The 20,568-nt window shown below is 51.4% G+C and overlaps 4 protein-coding genes, 1 pseudogene and 1 gene segment (V, D, J or C); 3 read left to right on the top strand and 3 right to left on the bottom strand.

The window, feature by feature from the left end:
- Positions 1 to 1,234: 1,234 nt before the first annotated feature.
- Positions 1,235 to 2,352, bottom strand: LOC136567156 (uncharacterized). Its single transcript, XM_066566660.1, has 2 exons — positions 2,301 to 2,352; positions 1,235 to 1,863 (listed from the first exon to the last, which is right to left on the bottom strand). Exons 1-2 carry the CDS (start codon positions 2,350 to 2,352, stop codon positions 1,235 to 1,237), a joined length of 681 nt encoding a protein of 226 aa, XP_066422757.1.
- Positions 2,353 to 2,468: 116 nt separating this feature from the next.
- On the bottom strand, positions 2,469 to 4,364 carry LOC136567155 (T cell receptor alpha variable 1-2-like). The segment is given in 3 exon segments: positions 2,469 to 2,486; positions 3,179 to 3,474; positions 4,316 to 4,364. Coding segments are annotated over 3 exon segments (363 nt in total).
- A 1,309-nt stretch (positions 4,365 to 5,673) lies between these two features.
- LOC136567154 (uncharacterized) lies at positions 5,674 to 6,791 on the bottom strand. The gene is made up of 2 exons (XM_066566659.1): positions 6,740 to 6,791; positions 5,674 to 6,302 (listed from the first exon to the last, which is right to left on the bottom strand). The coding sequence occupies exons 1-2, from the start codon at positions 6,789 to 6,791 to the stop codon at positions 5,674 to 5,676; spliced, it is 681 nt and encodes a 226-aa protein (XP_066422756.1).
- A 3,903-nt stretch (positions 6,792 to 10,694) lies between these two features.
- Positions 10,695 to 11,907, top strand: LOC136567276 (feather beta keratin-like; annotated as a pseudogene).
- A 1,772-nt stretch (positions 11,908 to 13,679) lies between these two features.
- OR6F1 (olfactory receptor family 6 subfamily F member 1) lies at positions 13,680 to 16,092 on the top strand. Its single transcript, XM_066566813.1, has 3 exons — positions 13,680 to 13,720; positions 13,817 to 13,892; positions 15,148 to 16,092. Exons 1-3 carry the CDS (start codon positions 13,680 to 13,682, stop codon positions 16,090 to 16,092), a joined length of 1,062 nt encoding a protein of 353 aa, XP_066422910.1.
- On the top strand, positions 15,248 to 20,453 carry LOC136567273 (feather keratin Cos1-1/Cos1-3/Cos2-1-like). The gene is made up of 2 exons (XM_066566814.1): positions 15,248 to 15,286; positions 20,127 to 20,453. The coding sequence occupies exon 2, from the start codon at positions 20,148 to 20,150 to the stop codon at positions 20,451 to 20,453; it is 306 nt and encodes a 101-aa protein (XP_066422911.1). The 5' UTR covers positions 15,248 to 15,286; positions 20,127 to 20,147.
- Positions 20,454 to 20,568: the final 115 nt, after the last annotated feature.

The following is a 20,568-nucleotide window of genomic DNA, read 5'->3' as shown; positions in this document are numbered from 1 at the left end:
GAACGGAGCCGCCGGAAACGACTCTCGGCGGGAGCAAAGGGAGCAGCGGCGGAGCAGGCAGAGCAATGACCTCTCCTTGCAGTGCCTGAAATGCTCCTTGTGCGTTTCTGGCTCCTCCAGCAGCAGCCCCCGAGGCTCCCTCAGCCACTGGCATTGTGAGCATTCCCATGGCAAGGGGCTGTTCCCGCAGTGGGGTCCTCACCTCCGCAGCTGCAATGCCCAGCTCTGCGGCACACCCAGGCCCGGGCATTCAGGGGCTTCTTCCCCGCTGAGGTTTCTCACCCTCCCGAGGTGTCCTCAGCTCTCTGGGGTCATTGCTAATCTCCAAATCCTGATGGCTTTTGAAGAACCTCATGGCTGGAGGCGGAACAGCCTCACAAGCATTCCTTGGTGGGTGCTCCCTAACCCCACAAGACCCCTTCAAACCTCCATTATCCTCATGTTACTCTTGTCCCTTTTGTCACTGACAAAGCTCAGCCAGAGCCAACTCACAGCAGTTTCCTAATGGCCTATCAATTAGAAGCTGGAGAGCTCTGTGCTCTCTCTTTCTCCCCTTATCACCTACTGCTACATTGGTGTCATTGTGTGCTTTGCTCCTCACTTTCCCTTTTCCTTGTTCTTCCCTTGGAAAGGAAAATGGATGTGATGTGAGCCTTAGAGAAGCAGACAGTCTCGCCTTTCACATGCCCTGACTGTGGTCTCAGCTGAACTTGCTCAGCCCAAAGAGTTCCTGAAGATGCTGAAAGGCTCCTGTCCCCAAAGGAAATGGGGTCCTTAGAGCAAGTCTCTGGAGAGAAATATCCTGTGGAGATCAGTCATTCAAGTGTCTCCCTCCAACACTTGCAGCACTGCTAAATCCTGGCATTTGTTCCTCTGGATGCTGGACAGGTTACTAAAGGGAAGGGAAAGGGGCAAACCGAATTCAGGGGGAGGCTGGGTATAAGCAAGCCCTTCAATGATATGAAATGCTCCTCTACTCCAACCAATTGATTGGTCTCCCTACCAGATGTTCTACTGTTTCAGGAAGATGCTGAATGCACATTCATGGATGTTTGTGGACATCTGAGGACGAAAACAAAATGTAGAGAGGTGAATTTCATCCTCAGGTGGCATTAAAAGCACACCTGCCTTACACAGCCAGGAGAGAATGCACTTTGCAGTATGGACCAGAGACATTTCTGCAGAGACAGAGATTTCTTTGTCACCTCAATGCAAACCCCTCTCATGCATTGACCTACTGACCTGACAGCACTCCAGGAATTAGCCGCTGCGTGCCTGTGAGCGCAGCTGCTTTGTCAGCTCCCAGCCCAGGTGCTCTCAAGGAGCGGCCGCAGGAGAGGCCGGGCTGTGTGTGGGGACTGTGTGAGTGCAGGTTGCGGGCGGTTGTGAGGCGTGTTGGGGGCCGTGCGGAGCCGTGCGGGGCCGGTGCTGCGGGCTCGGGGCAGAGGAAGGAGCTGCGGAGGCGCGGCCCGGGAGCCCGGCGGGCGGAGCGGCAGCGCCCCCTGCTGGCCCCGCCCGGCCCCGCCCGCGGCGGTTCGTGCCCGGCCGCAGCCCCGGCTCCTCTGCCCGTGGCCCCCAGCGCGCAGTAATACACGGCCGCGTCCCCGCGCCGGGGCTCAGCGAGCCACAGCGAGCTGGAACTCCGATCTGCCGACACATACAGCCATCCTGCACTGCCCGGCAGCTCCTTGGACTCTTTCATAGTGAGTGCGAGGAGTTCAGGTCCTTGGCCCGGGAGCTGTCGGTACCACTGGATCCAATCTCTGGTCTGGATTTGGGGATGTGAGCAGGTGATGTTGATGCCGGTGCCCTCGGTGGTCTCCGTGAATGGCTCCTGCTGTACCTGGGCTCTGACCATAGCCACTGCCATGGAGAAACCAACAATCACTTTTCTTTTGCAGAAAATGATATTCAGGAACATAGAGAGATGAGGAGGAAAACCGTTCCCATAGGGCGTTAAGATATGCAGGAATGGAAGTGTCCATGAATGGTTTGTGAAGAGATGAATGAGTGAATGACAGAAGAATCGGTGCAGTCGCTGAAGAATGGGAGGATGTGGGAGAAAGCACAAAAAGACAAGAAGGAAATTAGCAAGTGGTATGGAGAGACTTTGTGAGTAATAAAGAAAGAATACTTGTGCAGGGTTGGGTAGAGAAAATAACCCGGAGATTTCTGCGGGACTATGGGATGGAGATGAGGGAGGGATGAAGAGGAGAACAGCTCTCGAGAAAAGGTCTGTGCAGAAGCCCGGCAGGGCGGCAGCGTCCGGGCACCTGCGGGATCACCCCAGCCCCACGCACCGATGAGCAGCGCGGCCAGCGCGGCCAGCGCCGCGGCCCGAGCCCGCCGCATGCCGCCGCTCCGCCGGCCGAGCCTCGCTGTGCCCCTGAGCCCCGGCTCTGCTGCGGCCGTGCCGCCTCCTCTGGGCCGCCGCCAGCTCCGCCCCGGCCGGCCTCAGCCCCCGCCTCTCACAGCACCTGCACGACCTGCGACACAAGGACCTTTGGCATGGCCAGGGACAAGGGACAGCTGTGTCCCATCGCACACAGCAGCCACACCGCCTGGGCAGCCGATCCACCCTGCACACACCTGCAGCGGGCGGCTGCCGGCCCCGCTCAGCGGCTCTCAGGCTGTTTGTGAGCCTGGGCAGCTGCTGCTCCGTGCTGTTCGGGGCCAGAGCGGTGCTCGGTGTCCCTGGCATGATCAGGAAATTCCCTCCCGATCGAGGACACACGCGGACAGAGCCAGGGCCGTCCTACCCAGTGTGGAGCCACAGACAAATCCGTGCTTCACGTGTGTCCATGCAAACGGGGCTGCTCCAAGAGCAACCAAGGCAGGGACACACAAGCAGCCCTGGGCTCTGCTGAGGACATGCGGGGTCAAAAGCAGCAGGGCTGGAGTGTGGAAGGACAAGGTCTCAGGCAAGCACAGGGGGAATTTTTCTTTTTTACTTAGAGACTGCAAAATGCAGAGATAAGTCAATATACTCCAAAATATTTTCCTAAGTGAAGTGCTAGGATGGATGGGGTAAAAACCACCAGACCATTGTACACACTCGTGGATGCAAATTCTGCTGAGTATCAGGGTGAGATCAGAGTCCCTTTGCCAAGCTCAGCCTTGCACTGACACATGCCCTCCCTGGCCTGGGTTGTTGCACAGCTGAGGAAGCTCCCTGCACCAGGGTGTCTTGCACAGCACAGAGGTACAAGGCAGTGTCAGAGAGCTCCACTTCCTCCAGCTGCAGGACACTGGATTTGCTTGTGGTGTTCAGGTACGTGGTGAAACGGCCACTGGGCTTGGGGCCAGCCCCTGCTTGATAGGAGATCAGCTCTGGGGCTCTGCCTTTCCTCAGCTGGTACCACAGCAAGGCATTAAAATAACTGGTATGGTATTTGCAGGTGGTGTGGAAGGGGTGTCCCTGCTTCACCAAGACTGGTCCATCTTCCTGGGTGACTGTGTCCTGCCCCGTGGTGCCTGGAAGAAAGTGATGCTGAGCAGTTCCACAGGGAAACACAATGGGAAGTGCATGGAAAAGGCTGGTGGAGAAAGGTCCCTGCCTTGTAGCCCAGTCCTGAGAGATTTTGGGCAGGAGTTCGGAGCTCTCTGCTCTGCATCACCAAAAGGAGAGCTGGGCTGTGTCCCTGCTCCTGCTCCCTCTGCTTAAAGGACCGGGGAACATCCTGCCATGCCTGAACTGTGTGTGCTGGAACCAGCAGCCTTCCAGCTCCCTGAGGTGCCCAGCGAGGTACAGCAGAAAGGTTCATCCAGCTTCCCCACTCCTGTCACCTCTGAAAGCTCCTGAGCACACACAAAGCTGAGCTTGGAAAGAGCGAGCCCTGCTTGTGTCCATGCCAGTGAACACGGGAATCTGTGGCAGAGCTGTGTCAGCCTGGAGGCAGAATGGAACACCCTGATAATGGAATGGTATGAAAAACTGTGAGGTGCCTGGGGCAGGTTAGACAGAATGTGGGAATTTACACTAAAACAGGAGCAATATGGCACTGCAGACACAGCTGAGATTTCCTGAGATGACAGCACGTGGATGAGGAGAGAGAGGCAGAGGCAGATGGATTTAAGGTGAGAGAAAAGACACAGAAGGGCCCGAGGTTTCTCTCTCTTCCCTTTCCCTTTCCAAATCGAAGAGCTTCTTCAGGAAACACTTGCAAAACCACAAACAAAAGCAGTTTTTTCTTATCCTTTTCTATTCATTCACTGGCATTTCCCCCACGGTCCTGATTAGGCTTTTGAGGATATCCTGGGCAGAAGAAGAAGAAGAAGAAGAAGAGGAGAGCCTTGGGGAAAAGCCAGGACTTACCCAGGAGCTGGCCCAGGAGGACGGTGAGGATGAGATAAGCGAGGCGCATGCCGAGACCGAGGTGCTGAGTGAGCAAGTGTTTGCTGAGTGAGGCAGAGGCAGAAAGGACGTCCCAGCCCCGAGAGAACGGAGCCGCCGGAAACGACTCTCGGCGGGAGCAAAGGGAGCAGCGGCGGAGCAGGCAGAGCAATGACCTCTCCTTGCAGTGCCTGAAATGCTCCTTGTGCGTTTCTGGCTCCTCCAGCAGCAGCCCCTGAGGCTCCCTCAGCCACTGGCATTGTGAGCATTCCCATGGCAAGGGGCTGTTCCCGCAGTGGGGTCCTCACCTCCGCAGCTGCAATGCCCAGCTCTGCGGCACACCCAGGCCCGGGCATTCAGGGGCTTCTTCCCCGCTGAGGTTTCTCACCCTCCCGAGGTGTCCTCAACTCTCTGGGGTCATTGCTAATCTCCAAATCCTGATGGCTTTTGAAGAACCTCATGGCTGGTGGCGGAACAGCCTCACAAGCATTCCTTGGTGGGTGCTCCCTAACCCCACAAGACCCCTTCAAACCTCCATTATCCTCATGTTACTCTTGTCCCTTTTGTCACTGACAAAGCTCAGCCAGAGCCAACTCACAGCAGTTTCCTAATGGCCTATCAATTAGAAGCTGGAGAGCTCTGTGCTCTCTCTTTCTCCCCTTATCACCTACTGCTACATTGGTGTCATTGTGTGCTTTGCTCCTCACTTTCCCTTTTCCTTGTTCTTCCCTTGGAAAGGAAAATGGATGTGATGTGAGCCTTAGAGAAGCAGACAGTCTCGCCTTTCACATGCCCTGACTGTGGTCTCAGCTGAACTTGCTCAGCCCAAAGAGTTCCTGAAGATGCTGAAAGGCTCCTGTCCCCAAAGGAGATGGGGTCCTTAGAGCAAGTCTCTGGAGAGAAATATCCTGTGGAGATCAGTCATTCAAGTGTCTCCCTCCAACACTTGCAGCACTGCTAAATCCTGGCATTTGTTCCTCTGGATGCTGGACAGGTTACTAAAGGGAAGGGAAAGGGGCAAACCGAATTCAGGGGGAGGCTGGGTATAAGCAAGCCCTTCAATGATATGAAATGCTCCTCTACTCCAACCAATTGATTGGTCTCCCTACCAGATGTTCTACTGTTTCAGGAAGATGCTGAATGCACATTCATGGATGTTTGTGGACATCTGAGGACGAAAACAAAATGTAGAGAGGTGAATTTCATCCTCAGGTGGCATTAAAAGCACACCTGCCTTACACAGCCAGGAGAGAATGCACTTTGCAGTATGGACCAGAGACATTTCTGCAGAGACAGAGATTTCTTTGTCACCTCAATGCAAACCCCTCTCATGCATTGACCTACTGACCTGACAGCACTCCAGGAATTAGCCGCTGCGTGCCTGTGAGCGCAGCTGCTTTGTCAGCTCCCAGCCCAGGTGCTCTCAAGGAGCGGCCGCAGGAGAGGCCGGGCTGTGTGTGGGGACTGTGTGAGTGCAGGTTGCGGGCGGTTGTGAGGCGTGTTGGGGGCCGTGCGGGGCCGTGCGGGGCCGGTGCTGCGGGCTCGGGGCAGAGGAAGGAGCTGCGGAGGCGCGGCCCGGGAGCCCGGCGGGCGGAGCGGCAGCGCCCCCTGCTGGCCCCGGCCGGCCCCGCCCGCGGCGGTTCGTGCCCGGCCGCAGCCCCGGCTCCTCTGCCCGTGGCCCCCAGCGCGCAGTAATACACGGCCGCGTCCCCGCGCCGGGGCTCCGCGAGCCACAGCGAGCTGGAACTCCGATCTGCCGACACAAACAGCCATCCTGCACTGCCCGGCAGCTCCTTGGACTCTTTCATAGTGAGTGCGAGGAGTTCAGGTCCTTGGCCCGGGAGCTGTCGGTACCACTGGATCCAATAACCGGTCTGGATTTGGGGATGTGAGCAGGTGATGTTGATGCCGGTGCCCTCGGTGGTCTCCGTGAATGGCTCCTGCTGTACCTGGGCTCTGACCACAGCCACTGCCACGGAGAAACCAACAATCACTTTTCTTTTGCAGAAAATGATATTCAGGAACATAGAGAGATGAGGAGGAAAACCGTTCCCAGAGGGCGTTAAGATATGCAGGAATGGAAGTGTCCATGAATGGTTTGTGGAGAGATGAATGAGTGAATGACAGAAGAATCGGTGCAGTCGCTGAAGAATGGGAGCATGTGGGAGCAAGCACAAAAAGACAAGAAGGAAATTAGCAAGCGGTATGGACAGACTTTGTGAGTAATAAAGAAAGAATACTTGTGCAGGGTTGGGTAGAGAAAATAACCCGGAGATTTCTGCGGTACTATAGGATGGAGAAGAGGGAGGGATGAAGAGGAGAACAGCTCTCGAGAAAAGGTCTCTGAAGAAGCCCGGCAGGGCGGCAGCGTCCGGGCATCTGCGGGATCGCCCCAGCCCCACGCACCGATGAGCAGCGCGGCCAGCGCGGCCAGCGCCGCGGCCCGAGCCCGCCGCATGCCGCCGCTCCGCCGGCCGAGCCTCGCTGTGCCCCTGAGCCCCGGCTCTCTGCTCTGACTCTGCCGCCTCCTCTTCTCTCCTCTCTCTCCATCGCCCCCAGCTCCGCCCCGGACTGAGCCCTGCCCTGGCGCCGCTCGGGCTGTCTGAAAGCACTCGGGCTCTGCACGGACACAGCTTGGTGTCCTGGCAAATGGACTCTCCCCCTCCTCCAGGAAGGACATCTCAGCAAGAATCAGCCGGCACAGCTCCAGCTGCAGCCCGAGGCAGCAACAGGGCCCTGAACCAGGAGATGGAGCAGTTTCCCCGAGCTGTCTCTGTGCTCAGGGGCTGGAAACAGCAGCCAGGGATTTTCTGCAGATGGCAGTGAGGAGGCTGAAAGCCCCATGTTCCAGCAGGTGTTTGTAGCTTAGTCTCCTGTTGCAGAGTCTAGTCTCTATTCCTTGTTTCCTTTCCGCAGGTGTTTCCAGGATTTTCTGGGAACAACTTGGGCAACAGAGGCCAGTTCACTGCCTGTTCTTGGTTGTTCGATGTCACCTCCAAACTTGTGGAGAGTGTCCTCCTTCCCACTATTCACAACATTCATGGTAACATGCAACACTAATGGTCCTACTGCTGATCCCTGAGGGACCCCAGAGTTGTCTGCCAGCTGGGGTTTGAAACAATGGCCACAACACTTTGGGCCTGGTAGGCCAGATAATTTTCCACTCACCTTATCCCAATCTTACTGATCCCTTTTTTCACCAATATGGTCACAGAGGAAGGGCAGCAGAGGAGGCCACTGCAGCTGTCTCCCCCCCAGTGCTGCATAAAGGACAGCAGTCACCTCTCTTGAGCTCCTGGCCACACCTGGTGCAGTGGAGCTGGGGATATAGTTGGACTTCTTTGGCACAAGGGAATATGCACTTTCCCTTTTCAATTGCATGAGTTTCCCATCAGCACATTTCTCCTGCTTGCTGAAGTCCCTCTGGATGCTGGCCTGACTCTCTTCCCAGTTTGATGTTGTCTGCAAACCTGCTGAGGGTCCACTCTGTCCCATCAACCACATCACCAGTGAAGGTGACAAACAGGAGCCATCAAGTCCTGACCATTTGGGTGTACTGGTCTCCAACTTTATTTTGTGGTGCTGATCACTGATCCCTGTGCCTGGCCAGTCACTTTTCATTCTGTCTCACTGTCAGCTCATCCAACATCAACAGCTTCTCTCTGAGGCTCCTACAGGAATCCACACAAAATGTCAAAGGCTTTGCTTACCTCCAGGTAGAGAAGATCCACCATTCTTTCTTCCTCACCATTCTGTCACATCTCCACAGCACTTTGTCAAGAAGATCAGGCATAACTTCCCCTTAGTAAAGCCACACTGCCCCGCTCCTGGTTACTTTCCCATCCCTGCATGCCTTGATTAGGAGAGCTTTCCAGGACTAGCTGCTCTATCACCTTCTAAGGGGCTAAGGTGAGGCTGAGAAGGCTGTAGCTCCCTGGTTCTCCTTTTCCCCTTTTTGAAGACAGAAGTGGCATTTGTTTTGCTCCAGTATCCAGTCACCAGGCTCAGCTGAAGGTAACCAAGAGTGACCTGGCAATGACAGGAGCCAGTTCCCTCACTACTTGTGTCTACATTCCAATAGGACTTAAATATGTGCAGTTTGCTAAGGATTCACTGCCCTGATCTCCATCCTGACTTTACCCCCAGTCTACATCTGGTATTCCTTAAGGCCAGTCTTGCTAATAAGGACTGAGGCAAAGAAGGCCTTCAGCACCTCAGCTTTTTCTCTACCCTGTGTCACCAGGGCCCTTGTCTCATTCAGCAGCAACTTTCCTTACTCTTCCTTTTGTCACCTTTGTCCTAATGGAAGCCCCTTTATCATGCCATTTGCCTTTCCTTCTTACAGCTGAATAAAACCTTCCACCTTTTCTCCCCCTTTCTGTATCCCTGCTGCACGACAGGAGAAGGCAAAGCCAGCCACCTGAATTGTCCTGGGCTCTGTGTTTGGTGGGATACAGTCAAACCCAGGAACAAGGCCACTTCTTTAAGACAAAGGCTCCTAAGATCCCAGTGGAGTGACCCAGACTGACATAATTTACTTTTAATGGACTCCTGTAGTGTGTGAGTCCTGTGCTGACGCTGATGTGTTTTGATGCAGAAATGCTTGGGCCTCTCATCTTGTCATGCAAAAGATTCCTTCATTGAGGAATGTGCCAGAAATAAAGCAGGAAGTGAAAACACAGCAATTTAAAATGCCAAACCACAGCTCACAGCATTAAATGAGATGGTTTGCATTCAAGATGAATTTGTCAGAAAATGATCACCTCCAGAAGGGATACCTCTGGCAGCCTGAGTCAGTAAAGGTCCATGGTGAAAGCCAGCCCAGCTCTTTTCTCTCTCATCCCCTTCTCTTGCCTCCTTCTCCTTGGGAATCAGGTCAGTCTGAAACCCTTTCTCCTTCTCTGCTTTCTCTAAAAGGAGATCTCACCTCAATGGACCACCCACCTGATTCCAGCAGTCTTCTATGATAGCTCTGTTCCATCACTCCCTCTCCTCAGCTGGACAGAGGAGAGAAAATACAAGAGGCTTATGGGTCTAGATAAGGACAGGAAAGATCACTCATCAATTACCCTCATGGGAAAACCCAACTCAGATCAGAGAAATTAATTTGATTTATTGCAATCCAGTCAGCTTAGGGTAACAAGAAATAAACCTAAAATCTAAAACCACCTTCCCCTCCACTGCTCCCTTCTTCTTCAGCTCAATTTCACTGCTAATTTTCTCCTCTCCAAATGATAAGGATTTGGAGTTGTGGTCAGTTCAACACATCTCTGTGGCTCTTTTGTGCTTAGGAGAAGGAACATTCACACACTTGCCCTATGCCATTGTGGGGAGACAGGACTCCCAAAACTTCTCCAATGTGAGTTTTTCACATGGGCTACAGTTCTTCGCAAGTCCTGCTTGCAAACCTGTGCTAGCATGGGCCTGTCACTCACGTGGGCACAGGTCCTGACAGGAGCCTGATCCAGAATGAGGTTTTATGGGGTCATCTGGAGCACCTACCTCCCCTCTTCCCTGAGGGTTGTTTCTCTCACATTGTCTCTCCCCTCTCTTCTGGCTGCTCTTCCACAGTAGGTGTTTTCTCCCTTCCCAAACATTATCCCAGAGCTGCTTCCACCATCGCTGATGAGCTCAGCCTTGGCCAGGGGTGGATGAGTCTTAAATCCATCTGGTGTTGGCTCCCCCACAACCAAAACCTTGCCATGCAGCCCAAATCCAGAGGGTGCAAGGAAAACAGAGCCAGACACTTCTCTGAATTGCCCAGTGAGGGGACCAGAGAAAACAAGCACAGGCTGGAACACTGGTGTGAAACATAGCGAAGCCCTTCTTATTGTTGAGGGTGACCAAGCACTCTCTGACATTGCCCAGATGACTTGAGGATTCTCCCTCCTTGGGAGGACAAAAGGAGAGCTTTAGGAGCAAGAGAATGAAACCCAACAGTGCAGCCCAAATGCCTGAGATTCTGAACACAAATGAACAGTGGAGCAAGTTGGAAGGAATGGAGGAAAGAGACATGGCATATCATTTTGCAATGGTATCATGGCATATCTTTGGGTGACCAGTCAAGGTTTGAAGCCCTGGGAGCAGCTGCACCCCTTGCAATCAACAAGGCCACAGGCAACAACACCAGTGAGCTCCATGCCAACTTAATTTCCCTGCATGCACCCATCCAGCACTCGAGCAGAGGATTCTGCAGACACTGACACATTCCTGCCCTGGAAATCCTGAGGCGTCTCAATCTCAGCACTCAGAAGAAGCCTCCATGAAGAAATGTCTATGAATAAGCCAGGAAATGAAAAGGCGGCAACATGGAAAACAAGCACCCAGCCCATGTCATTAGCTGGGATATTTTCCATACATCATGAGTACCTTAAGAAATTATCACTTTCATAGAAGCCACCTTTGGGCCTGGGGCAACTCAGAGTGACTATAAAAGCCAGCCAGAATTCATGCTCTCTCATCCACTTCTCCTGCCTCCTTCTCCTTGGAATCCAGGTAAGTCCAAAGCCCTTTCCCCTGTCCTTTTCTGGTGAAGCAGATGCATGTTCCTATAGCCTATGAGAGGTTTTAGTGCTAGTGCTGCTGCTGCTGAGGGGTCAGAGAAGAACTAAGGTCTGACTTAGTGTCAAGGATTTGGCTGAGGGAGCTCTTTATTGAAGAGATATTGCAACACTTTGCAGTACTGTGTCAGGATGAGGCTGAAAACCCCTTTCTCTCACTGCCCAGTTTCTCCCTTCTGGCTTAAGCAGGTACCATTGCAATTCTTGCAGCGGGATGATGGATTCATGGCTGATGGCTCCTCACATGTGCCTGTGCTCTGCTTCCTTCCCTTCCCTCTCTCTCAGGTGCATCTGCAGCCCACAGCCATGTCCTGCTACACCCGGTGCCAGCCCTGTGGCCCCACCCCGCTGGGCAGCAGCTGCAATGAGCCCTGTGTCAGGCAGTGCCAGGACTCCACCGTCTTCATCCAGCCCTCGCCCGTGGTGGTGACCCTGCCTGGGCCCATCCTCAGCTCCTTCCCCCAGAACACCGTGGTGGGATCCTCCACCTCTGCTGCTGTTGGCAGCATCCTCAGCTCTGAAGGAGTGCCCATCAACTCTGGGGGCTTTGACATCTCCTCCATCACCAACCGCTACGGTGGCAGCAGGTGCCGTCCATGCTAAAGCCCTCATGAGGACCCCCAGAAACCCAGAAGCTGATGCTGGACTGAGGACAGAGCTCCTGGCCATCAAATTCAGAGGTGCTGAGCAACCAATGCTGCTCTTCTGAAGGAGGGCTGGTGGGGCTCTCTGAAACCATGGCCAGTGTTTGCTTTCCCCGCCTTTCTCTTCCACCTCTCTCTTGTCTTCCATACTTCTGGACTGTAAGACTTTCAGAGCCCCTCTGGGGGATCTGCTAACCCCTGCTTGCTGTAGGGAAGGCAGATGGATGTCCCTTTGGCTCTCCAGTGTCTGTGCCAAAGTGGGCCCAGACTTGCTGCAGTTGCATGTGGTCTCTCACCACCACCACCAGTAGCCTCCTCTATAAGGGAACTAATTTCCCACTTCAATGACAATAAAGCTTTGTGCATCTCATCCTCAGCCTCCATGTAATCCTTTTTTGGTGTCCTTGTCTCAAGTTTCTGAGACCAAAAGGTGTTGCCATGGGTGGTGGAGGAAAAGGTGGGAACACCAGTAGACCACTGATTATTCCCAGAGGAAGGGGAGGGTGGGAAACACAGAAGTGGGGCCCATTCAGGCACTGTCCCTTGGAGCTGAGGAAGACATCCCTGAGTTCTCCACAGACAGCAGGGATCAGGCTCAGCCTTCCAACATTTCTGCTCAGATATGACTCCTTGGTCTCAGAGCATGTCCTGCAGATGAGGAGTACAACCCATCTTCAGGACCAGATCTAACAGACTCTGTAGACTCTTCCCACAGTCAGTGATGGGACATCAGGTCACCCAAGGGACTTACCCATCCCAAAGCAAAGCAGGTGTGCCAGGAAATGGCAAGAATCATCTTTCTGGAGACACAAATCCTGCAGCTGACCAATGGTGGTCCTTCTGAACTACCCAGGTAGGACAAGCTCACAGCAGGGCCTGCATTCCTGGTCATGTGTGCATGGCTTGCTTCATTAAGCGATCACAGGTGAACCCAGAGGCTCCAGCACCTCCATTCCATGGCTAAACCCTACCACCATTTCCATGGATAGGACAGATAAATAGTGGGGAGATGGCTTCATGGTCAGCAAATAGGCTCAAGCTGAGAACTTTGTTCCCATTAGCTGCATCTCCACCTCAAACCAAGTACAGGTCAGTTTTCTCTCAACCACACCAAAACCTGGGACACAGGACTTGCAGAAAATGTCTCTGCCGCATCCAACATCTGTGTGATGGTCCTGGACAGTGCAGACAGACTCTCTCTGGAGGTGAATCTAACTCAAGATGTCTAGAGGATGAGAAGCGTGTGTATTTTTGTGTGTGTGGTCTAAGCCAGCTGACTAGTTTATCTTGAGTGTCAACAGAAGAAAAATAGGTGTCTGTAAGGCCTGTATTGCCTGATCTGTAAGAGATCATTTTTTGTAAGGGTTGAACTAAGGCTTGAGAGTGCCTGTTTCTCTCAGCTGATGATGAATGGAGCAAAGATGAGTACCTGAATAGAAGACACCTTTTCTGGAGTCAGGGGAAATAAATTTTCCTCTACTTATGTCTTGTCTGATTTTGAACTTAGTTCCTCAGTTAAAGCTGAAGACAGAGGCCTTAACTGCACTTAAAGGCTCTGAAATGAGGTAGGTGAGTCCTTTACTCCTTTACTGTCTCTGTATCCATGTGCCCATAGTTGCCATTAGTTACTTCTCACCCTGGAGGTTTCTCGACCCCCTGAGTACCCAGCACCAAATGCTTGACCCCAGTCTCTTGGAACATGACTATTTCAGACATTCCCATGCCAGCTGAGTTCCTGACAAGGTTCTCATACCACAGCTGCAGGTAGGAGGCAAACACCCAGCCTAGCAGGCACTTAGGGAATTGCATTGCTGTTCTTTAATTGGCCTGTGTGAAGAGAGAGTACTATTCATCCCTGACAAGCCCATAAGGCTTCCCAGAGGTCAAATTCCCTGGAGCACACCAGAGGGAAAACAGAAAACAGTCTCCAGGGTGTGGCCAGCTGGAGCTTCATTGTGTTAATGAGGTGGGTGTGGGGATGTTCTTATGCTAATGATGCTGGCGACTCTCTGGTGCATGATCTCATAATATGAAGAGAATTTACACTTTGTGTGTGAGCACACAGAGCTTTCTTTGGTGGAATTACAGTGGTGGCAGTGAGAGGGAAGAAGATCAGGAGTGGAAGCTGTCAGATCCTACTGGATGGAGAGGAAACCAGGTCAGGCAGTTGCCATCAGCTTGAAGTGAGTCAGCAAGGGGAGAGCTGCTCATCCACACACCTTCACCTGAATCCAGAGTTCCTCACAATAAATCTACTTCTTTCCAATGCTCTCCATTAGCCAAGGGGACCATGGCTACCTTGGGAGGATGGTGCATGAAAAAATGTCATTTGGATCATTTCCACTGGCAAATCTGGTGAGTGAAGCCTGCCCAAGACGTGTAGCACAGACTTCCAATGCCTTGCATGTTTAAGGAGAGCTGGTTTAAGGGAGATTTCTTTACCCTTTAAGTACATGAGATTTCTGGTATATATTGCTGTGGAGGAAGATAGGAGAGAAAGGGATTATTCAGGTGGTGATTTAGTCCATCTGTCTTCCACATCCACCTGAAAATATGTTTTCTCTAGAGAACTAATCAAGAATTTTCCCTTGCCTGCAGCAACAGTTCAGCAGAGCTACCTTTAATGGGATTCAACTCAGAGGATTTTACCTTCAGTCTCTGAGGCTGAATATCTCTGCCCAAATTGAGATGTCTAACACCCAGGTGCTTACTAGACTCTTGCCTTACTAGACCTCAGAGACAACCTGGCACTTCTAGAGAGCTTTTTGCCATGCTTTTAGGACAAAATGAGCCATGTTTCCCTCATGCTTTTTCTCTGTCTGTGAAGAAAGAAGGGGGGTAAGCTGAGGAGATGAGATAGGAGTATTTTATTTCACCTTAGATATTCCAGCTTAGTCAGCAGAAATCCTTCCTCTGATTCTGAAATGGCAAAATTGCAAAGAGGTGGATCACACCCCTAGTAGCTATGCTGAGAAGCAAACTTCAGTGAGGGAAATGGAGGTATCTGCAAAAGCTTCCTGTTCTGAGGCTTAAAAGAAAGCAAATATAGGAGACCTTGAGTAGTGACTGGCATACCAACCTGCTGCCCTGTGTGCCTGCAGCTCAGTCTCAATGCTTTGTAATAAACTGACATAGAAGAGGTAGGAAAATCTCTTGCAGTGTCACATTATCATGACAGTATTTGTATTCCTCATTTGATGAAACCACACCTCAGTATTGCCTGCCTTGGAAACTACAAGTTATGTTATTGCCTTCCTATTTGTAACAGCTTTTTCCATAGCTGGAGTGCCTCAGCCTGGTGTCCATAGTTTCCTATATGGGATTTTCATGTCACAGAAGTGACTACATTCCCCATGCTGTAAAGGAGATGCACAATCTGATAAATACTTCTTTAAGTGTTCATTTGTTGGGGGGGTACACCTGATTTTCAGGATTAGATCTAGTTGTCCAAATGTGTTTCATCAGGGGAGGATTTCTATGAAAATTTTAACATAGGAAAAGTCCCATTTTCCTATGCTGTGCACCAACTGCATTTTTGGGGATGGTGATTTTTTTTTTTTTCACTACTTGTAGCATGCAAACTTTCACAGAAACTTTTCTTTCTTTGCAGACAGACCTCAACACTTGGAAGGACATGGCAAATAGGACAAGTGTAAAAGAATTCATCCTTCTTGGCTTCCCAGGGACATGGCAATTCCGAGTCTCCTTTGTGGTGGTGTTTGCACTGATGTACACCCTGACAGTGATAGGTAATGCATCCATCATAGCCCTTGTGTGGAGAAGCAGCAACCTACACACCCCAATGTACTTTTTCCTCTGCAATCTCTCCTTCCTGGAGATCTGGTACACTACGGGTGTTGTTCCCAAAGCCATAGGAGTCATGCTGGGGACTAGCCAGACCATCTCCTTCAGTGTCTGCATCCTCCAGTTGTTCTTTCTTCTCTCTCTAGGCTCCACTGAGTGTTTTCTCCTGTCTGTCATGGCCTATGACCGCTACTTAGCCATATGCTGCCCCCTGAGGTACAGCTCCCTCATGAGCAGTGGCCGCTCTGTTCGGCTGGCACTCAGCTCCTGGCTGGGAGGATTTTTGGCCATTTCCCTGCTGGCCTTTCTGACATCCAGGCTGACTTTCTGTGGGCCAGATGTCATCAATCATTTCATATGTGATATAGATTCCTGCCTTGCCCTCTCCTGCAGTGATACATGGCCTGTGGAGCTGGCAACTTTCCTTGTCTCCATAATTGTTGTGGTGGCCTCCTGTGTGGTCACCTTGGTCTCCTACATGTACATCATCTCCTCCATCCTGCGGATCCAGTCAGGCCATGGCCGGAAAAAAGCCTTTTCCACCTGCTCTGCCCATCTCAGTGTTGTCACCATCTGGTATGGCTCCACCATGTTCCTGTATGTCAAGCCATCAGCCCAGAACTCCCTGGATGTGAACAAAATCGTGAATACCTTTAACACAATGGTAACTCCTTTGCTGAACCCCTTCATTTACACACTGAGAAACAAAGAGGTCAAGCTCGCTCTGGGACGGGCTTTCCAGAAAAAATGAAGTGACTTTTTTCACAGGGCATCAGTTGAACAAACAGATTCATCCCTGCCCTCCCATGACTTCTGCCCTGCAGAAGATCCCCTCTGAAGTGTAGGTTTGTGTGGACATCCCAGGCACTGAGAAGCCACCGCCAATGAGCTCATATCACCTTACAGCCATCTCTGGCTGGGCTGAGCCTCAGTTCTGCTCTCCCACCACCCTCTGTTCATTCCCAGGTAATTCAGAATGCCTTCCAGTCCTTTAAAGTGCCATGCTTGGAAAGGGTCACAAACCCTGTCCATAAATGGTTCTGTAACAAAGCTGGAGGAGTGGTACTCCCACAGGTTTCTACCCCAGTTTGCCAAGTGCTTAATTTTGTCAGGGTTTGTCTGAATCTCCTAAAGAAATCCCAGCAACCTTAGGAAACATTGCTTTAGGAAGTAGACATGTGTTTCTCCATTTAGCCTGATGTTTTGTGATGTATCTATGCCACATTCTTGTAGCTATTTCATCAATTCATACTCTGATTCAAGATAAAATTTGGCAATGTCTGATATCTCTACTTATAGCCATTTTTCCTAGCATAAGACTGCAAACAAAATTTGCATAATTCCTCTTCTTTCCTCTCCTTAGTATCTGAATCCACTCTCTTATTTTTAATTAAAATTATGCAAAACAGTGTGCTTCATTCTAGATGTGTCAGGGCATTTCCACATCTAAAACCCCACATCGTTTTTAGCAGTACATAGTTCCACCCATTTTGGGCTTTGTTGTGGAAAAACTTTAATGTGATTGGCAAAGCACTCAAAGGGCAGAGCTGTGGAAGGCTGGCTGGGAAGCAAGCCTCTCTTTGCACTCATTGGGAGGACATTAGCACTTCCAAACAGTACTTGCTTTTTCCCTCCCAATTTTCATTTCAGAACAGATTAACCATGTTCTCAAAGCTTTTCTTTTGGCACACTGACAGTGAGGATAGTCCATGTAACCACTTCATAATGAGGAGGCATCAGCTCCTCATCATGGTAAACACACCTTTATGGAAAGTGTAGGGTTAACTTCACCTGAACATAGAGCTCTCCAATTGAGATGATTGAGTCTGAACTGGACATCTACTCCTCCCTTCTAGAAGCAATGGCACTTCTGGGGGAGATTCCCAAACCTCCTGCATCCACCTGGGCACTTGGCATTTAGTCCTGTACCCAGGCCCAGGCACCACTGCCCAAGGCACAGGCTCATTCCCACCTTTGTCAGCTGTGCTCTTTTCCAGTGGCATTTGGGAAAATGTCTGGGACAGCAGAAAGAGTCTGAGACTGGATTTATCCTCAGACAGACACCACTGCTTGTCATTTCTGCCTAGGAATGATGCACTTTGGAAAGAATTGTGTATTTGGAGTGTTGAAGCCCTGTACAGTCCTGGAAAGTAACAAAAAGGATCAGAAATGTCCAAGAAATCCAAGACATAGTAGAGTGCAGGACACTGTGACCTGCTGTGAATTCCTCATCAAAACTGCTTAGAGCCCTCTGAGATAACCAGCAGCATTCAAAGCCTCACACAGGGCTGTCAGAGCACATCCTTCTCACTTGGGAGAGGCAGGCTATGCTGGAACAGCAGCAGAAAAACAAATGAGTACCCTGAGATTTCTCGGGCAAAGGGGATGATACTCCATGATCAACAGATTCCAATTCAAAGGGTGGGATCCATCTGGAAACTCAGCACCCTTGAGCTGAGTTTCCATAAGAAGTGCTGTAGTGGGTTTGCCCAAAAATAGGTCCCCGAACCCTTCCTTTAGCTCATGGGAGGAGAGGAGATCACTGAGATGTTGCCAGCTGCTGGACAGAGAAACTGGCACAGACTCAGGAACATGGGAGCTCCCACCAGCACTGGTGATTTCCCTGAAAAGGAGAGACATGAAAAAGAGTGGGACCACTCCCTGGTAGTGGATGAGTGCAGGAAGAATCTTGTCCAGAGTCTGACTGGTGGCTGTTTTCCACTTGCTGATGCAGGGTAAGGAAGAGCCCTTCCCATCTTGGGCTTCTGCCACAATGTCAAAACCATAAGAGCAATTGTGCTCCCTACCAAAGGCCTCATTCTCCAGCTGTGGCCATCAGTGGAGGCCCATGGAGATGAAACAGGAAGAAGAGCCAGCAGGCTACTTGCTCTGAGAATTGCAGTGCTATTGTAAGCAGAGAACATTGACAAGGCTTGTTTGGCTTGTTAATGGTGTAGCCTCCAATAGGTCTGCACCAAGTCTTGGACAGTTTTTATCATCAAAATCCCTGGATCTAGAAGCAACTGTGAAAGTCACACGAGTATGTGCTTCACAGCACCACAGCATCCACTTCCAGGGATGGGGCAGCCAGATCTTCTCTGGACAACATGTGCAGGGCCTCACCACCCTCAGAGGGAAGAATTTTTTCTTAGCAACTAGTACAAATCTATCCTGTTTCAGTGGGAAGCCATTCCCCCTTGCCCTGTCACTACATGCCCTTGTTAAAAAGAGAGAGTTCATCTCTTTTATCCTCTTTGGGCACTGGAATGTGATTTAAGGTATTCCCAAAACCATCTTCAGGCTAAATACATTCATCTCTCCCAGCCCTGTCTCCATAGCAGAAGGGCTGCAGCCCTCTGAGCAACTTTGTGACCTCATCTAGACCTACTTCAGCACTTTCACATTGGTGACCCCAGAAACGGACACAGCACTCCAGCTGGGGGCTCACAAGAGCAGAGAATTGGGGGAGAACCACCTCTCTATACCTAGTGATAACTCTTCTTCTGAGGCAATACAGTTCTGGGATACAATTCCAGGGCTGCATGTGAACGTTGCAGGTCGTGTCCAGCCTCTCATTCACCAGCACACCCAAGTCCTTCTTGGATGGGCTGCTCTCAGTTTACTCATTACCCACTCTGTGTGCATCCTTGGGGATGACCCAACCCAAATTCAGGACCTTACACTTGGCCTTCTTGAGCTTCATGAGGATTTCATGGGCCCACCTCTCTGTCCTGATGAAGTTGAGGTTGTAGGAGCACAATACACTGTGGGCTCTGCTGAGGACACCTGGGGACAACTGCAGCAGGGCTGGAGCACTGTGAGGAAGTACAAGGAGCCAGACAAGCCCATGACATTTTCTCTGCTGCACAAAGAGGGCATGAGTTAAACAAGCCAGAATTTTCTCTTGATAGCAGAGTTAGGCACGTTGGGGTGAAAAACAGTTGCAGAGTCGATGGACACAGGGAGGGAAGAGGTGACCACAGGGAGAGAAAGAGAAGAATAGGACATATCCTCATGCACAGGAGTCCTTGGGCAGCCAGCTGAGGATTGCTGGAACTCAAACAGCCCCACCAGAGTTATCCAGACTGTAATATCACTTGCCCAGCCTGGGCCCATGCAGTACATAAACTGAGTTTTCTGCCTGCACTGCTGCATTCCTGCCTTAGAAATCCCGGGGCCTTTAATCCCAGGGATCAGAAGAAGCCTTCAATGGGGAACGGGCATGGAACAAACCTGGAAATGAAAAGGCAGCAGTGTAGGAAATGAAAGCACAGCCCATATCATTAGGTGTGCTGGTTTGCATTCAAGATGAGCTTGCTGGGAAATTGTTACCTCTGCAAAGGCTGCCCCGGTCCTGCGGCAGTGAAGGGCAGGTATAAAAGGCAGCCCAAGTCTCTGCTCTCTCATCCACTTCTCTTGCTTCCTTCTGCTTGGGAACCAGGTGAGTCTGAAGCCCCTTCTCTTTCTCTGCCAAAGTGAGATCTCCTCTTGGTGGGTATCTCAACTGATGTTGGCTTTCTCATATTTGGGGATTGGAGCATCTGGTCATGAGAGAGGAAAGTGGGGAGGAGGCTGGCATGGAGAGAGGCTGGTGATGGTGGTGCCTTTTGCTTTATTTGCCTGGCAGAGAACTTCCTGAGTCAGGCTGCTCTTTGTAGGGCTCCTGGCCCAGTCTCCAGCTTCCCACTCATGATGGCCTTGGCTCTTTTGTGATGGGGTAAACAGGCTGCTCCTCACTCACCCACCCAACCTTGTGCTCTGTTTCCTCTCTACTCTCTCTGCCAGGTGCATCTGCAGCCTCAAGACATGTCCTGCAACACCCAGTGCCGTCCCTGCCAGCCCTGTGGCCCCACTCCACTGGCCAACAGCTGCAATGAGTGCTGTGTCAGGCAGTGCCAGGACTCCACTGTGGTCATTCAGCCGCCTGCTGTGGTGGTGACCCTGCCTGGGCCCATCCTCAGCTCCTTCCCACAGAACACCGTGGTGGGATCCTCCACCTCTGCTGCTGTTGGCAACATCCTCAGCTCTGATGGAGTTCCCATCAACTCTGGGGGCTTTGACATCTCCTCCATCACCAGGCGCTACGGTGGAAGGAGGGGCCTCCCTTGCTAATGGTGCTGGTCTTGGGAAGTGTCCCCAGGATCTCCAGGCATGGTGCTGGACAAAGGAAGAATCTTCAGGTCATTTCTTTCAGAGGAACTGACCATCTTTAGTTCCTCCTGAATAT

Source organism: Molothrus aeneus, chromosome 28 (genome assembly GCF_037042795.1).
Source record: "Molothrus aeneus isolate 106 chromosome 28, BPBGC_Maene_1.0, whole genome shotgun sequence".
NCBI lineage: Eukaryota > Metazoa > Chordata > Aves > Passeriformes > Icteridae > Molothrus > Molothrus aeneus.
This window is presented reverse-complemented; position numbering and strand designations above follow the sequence as displayed.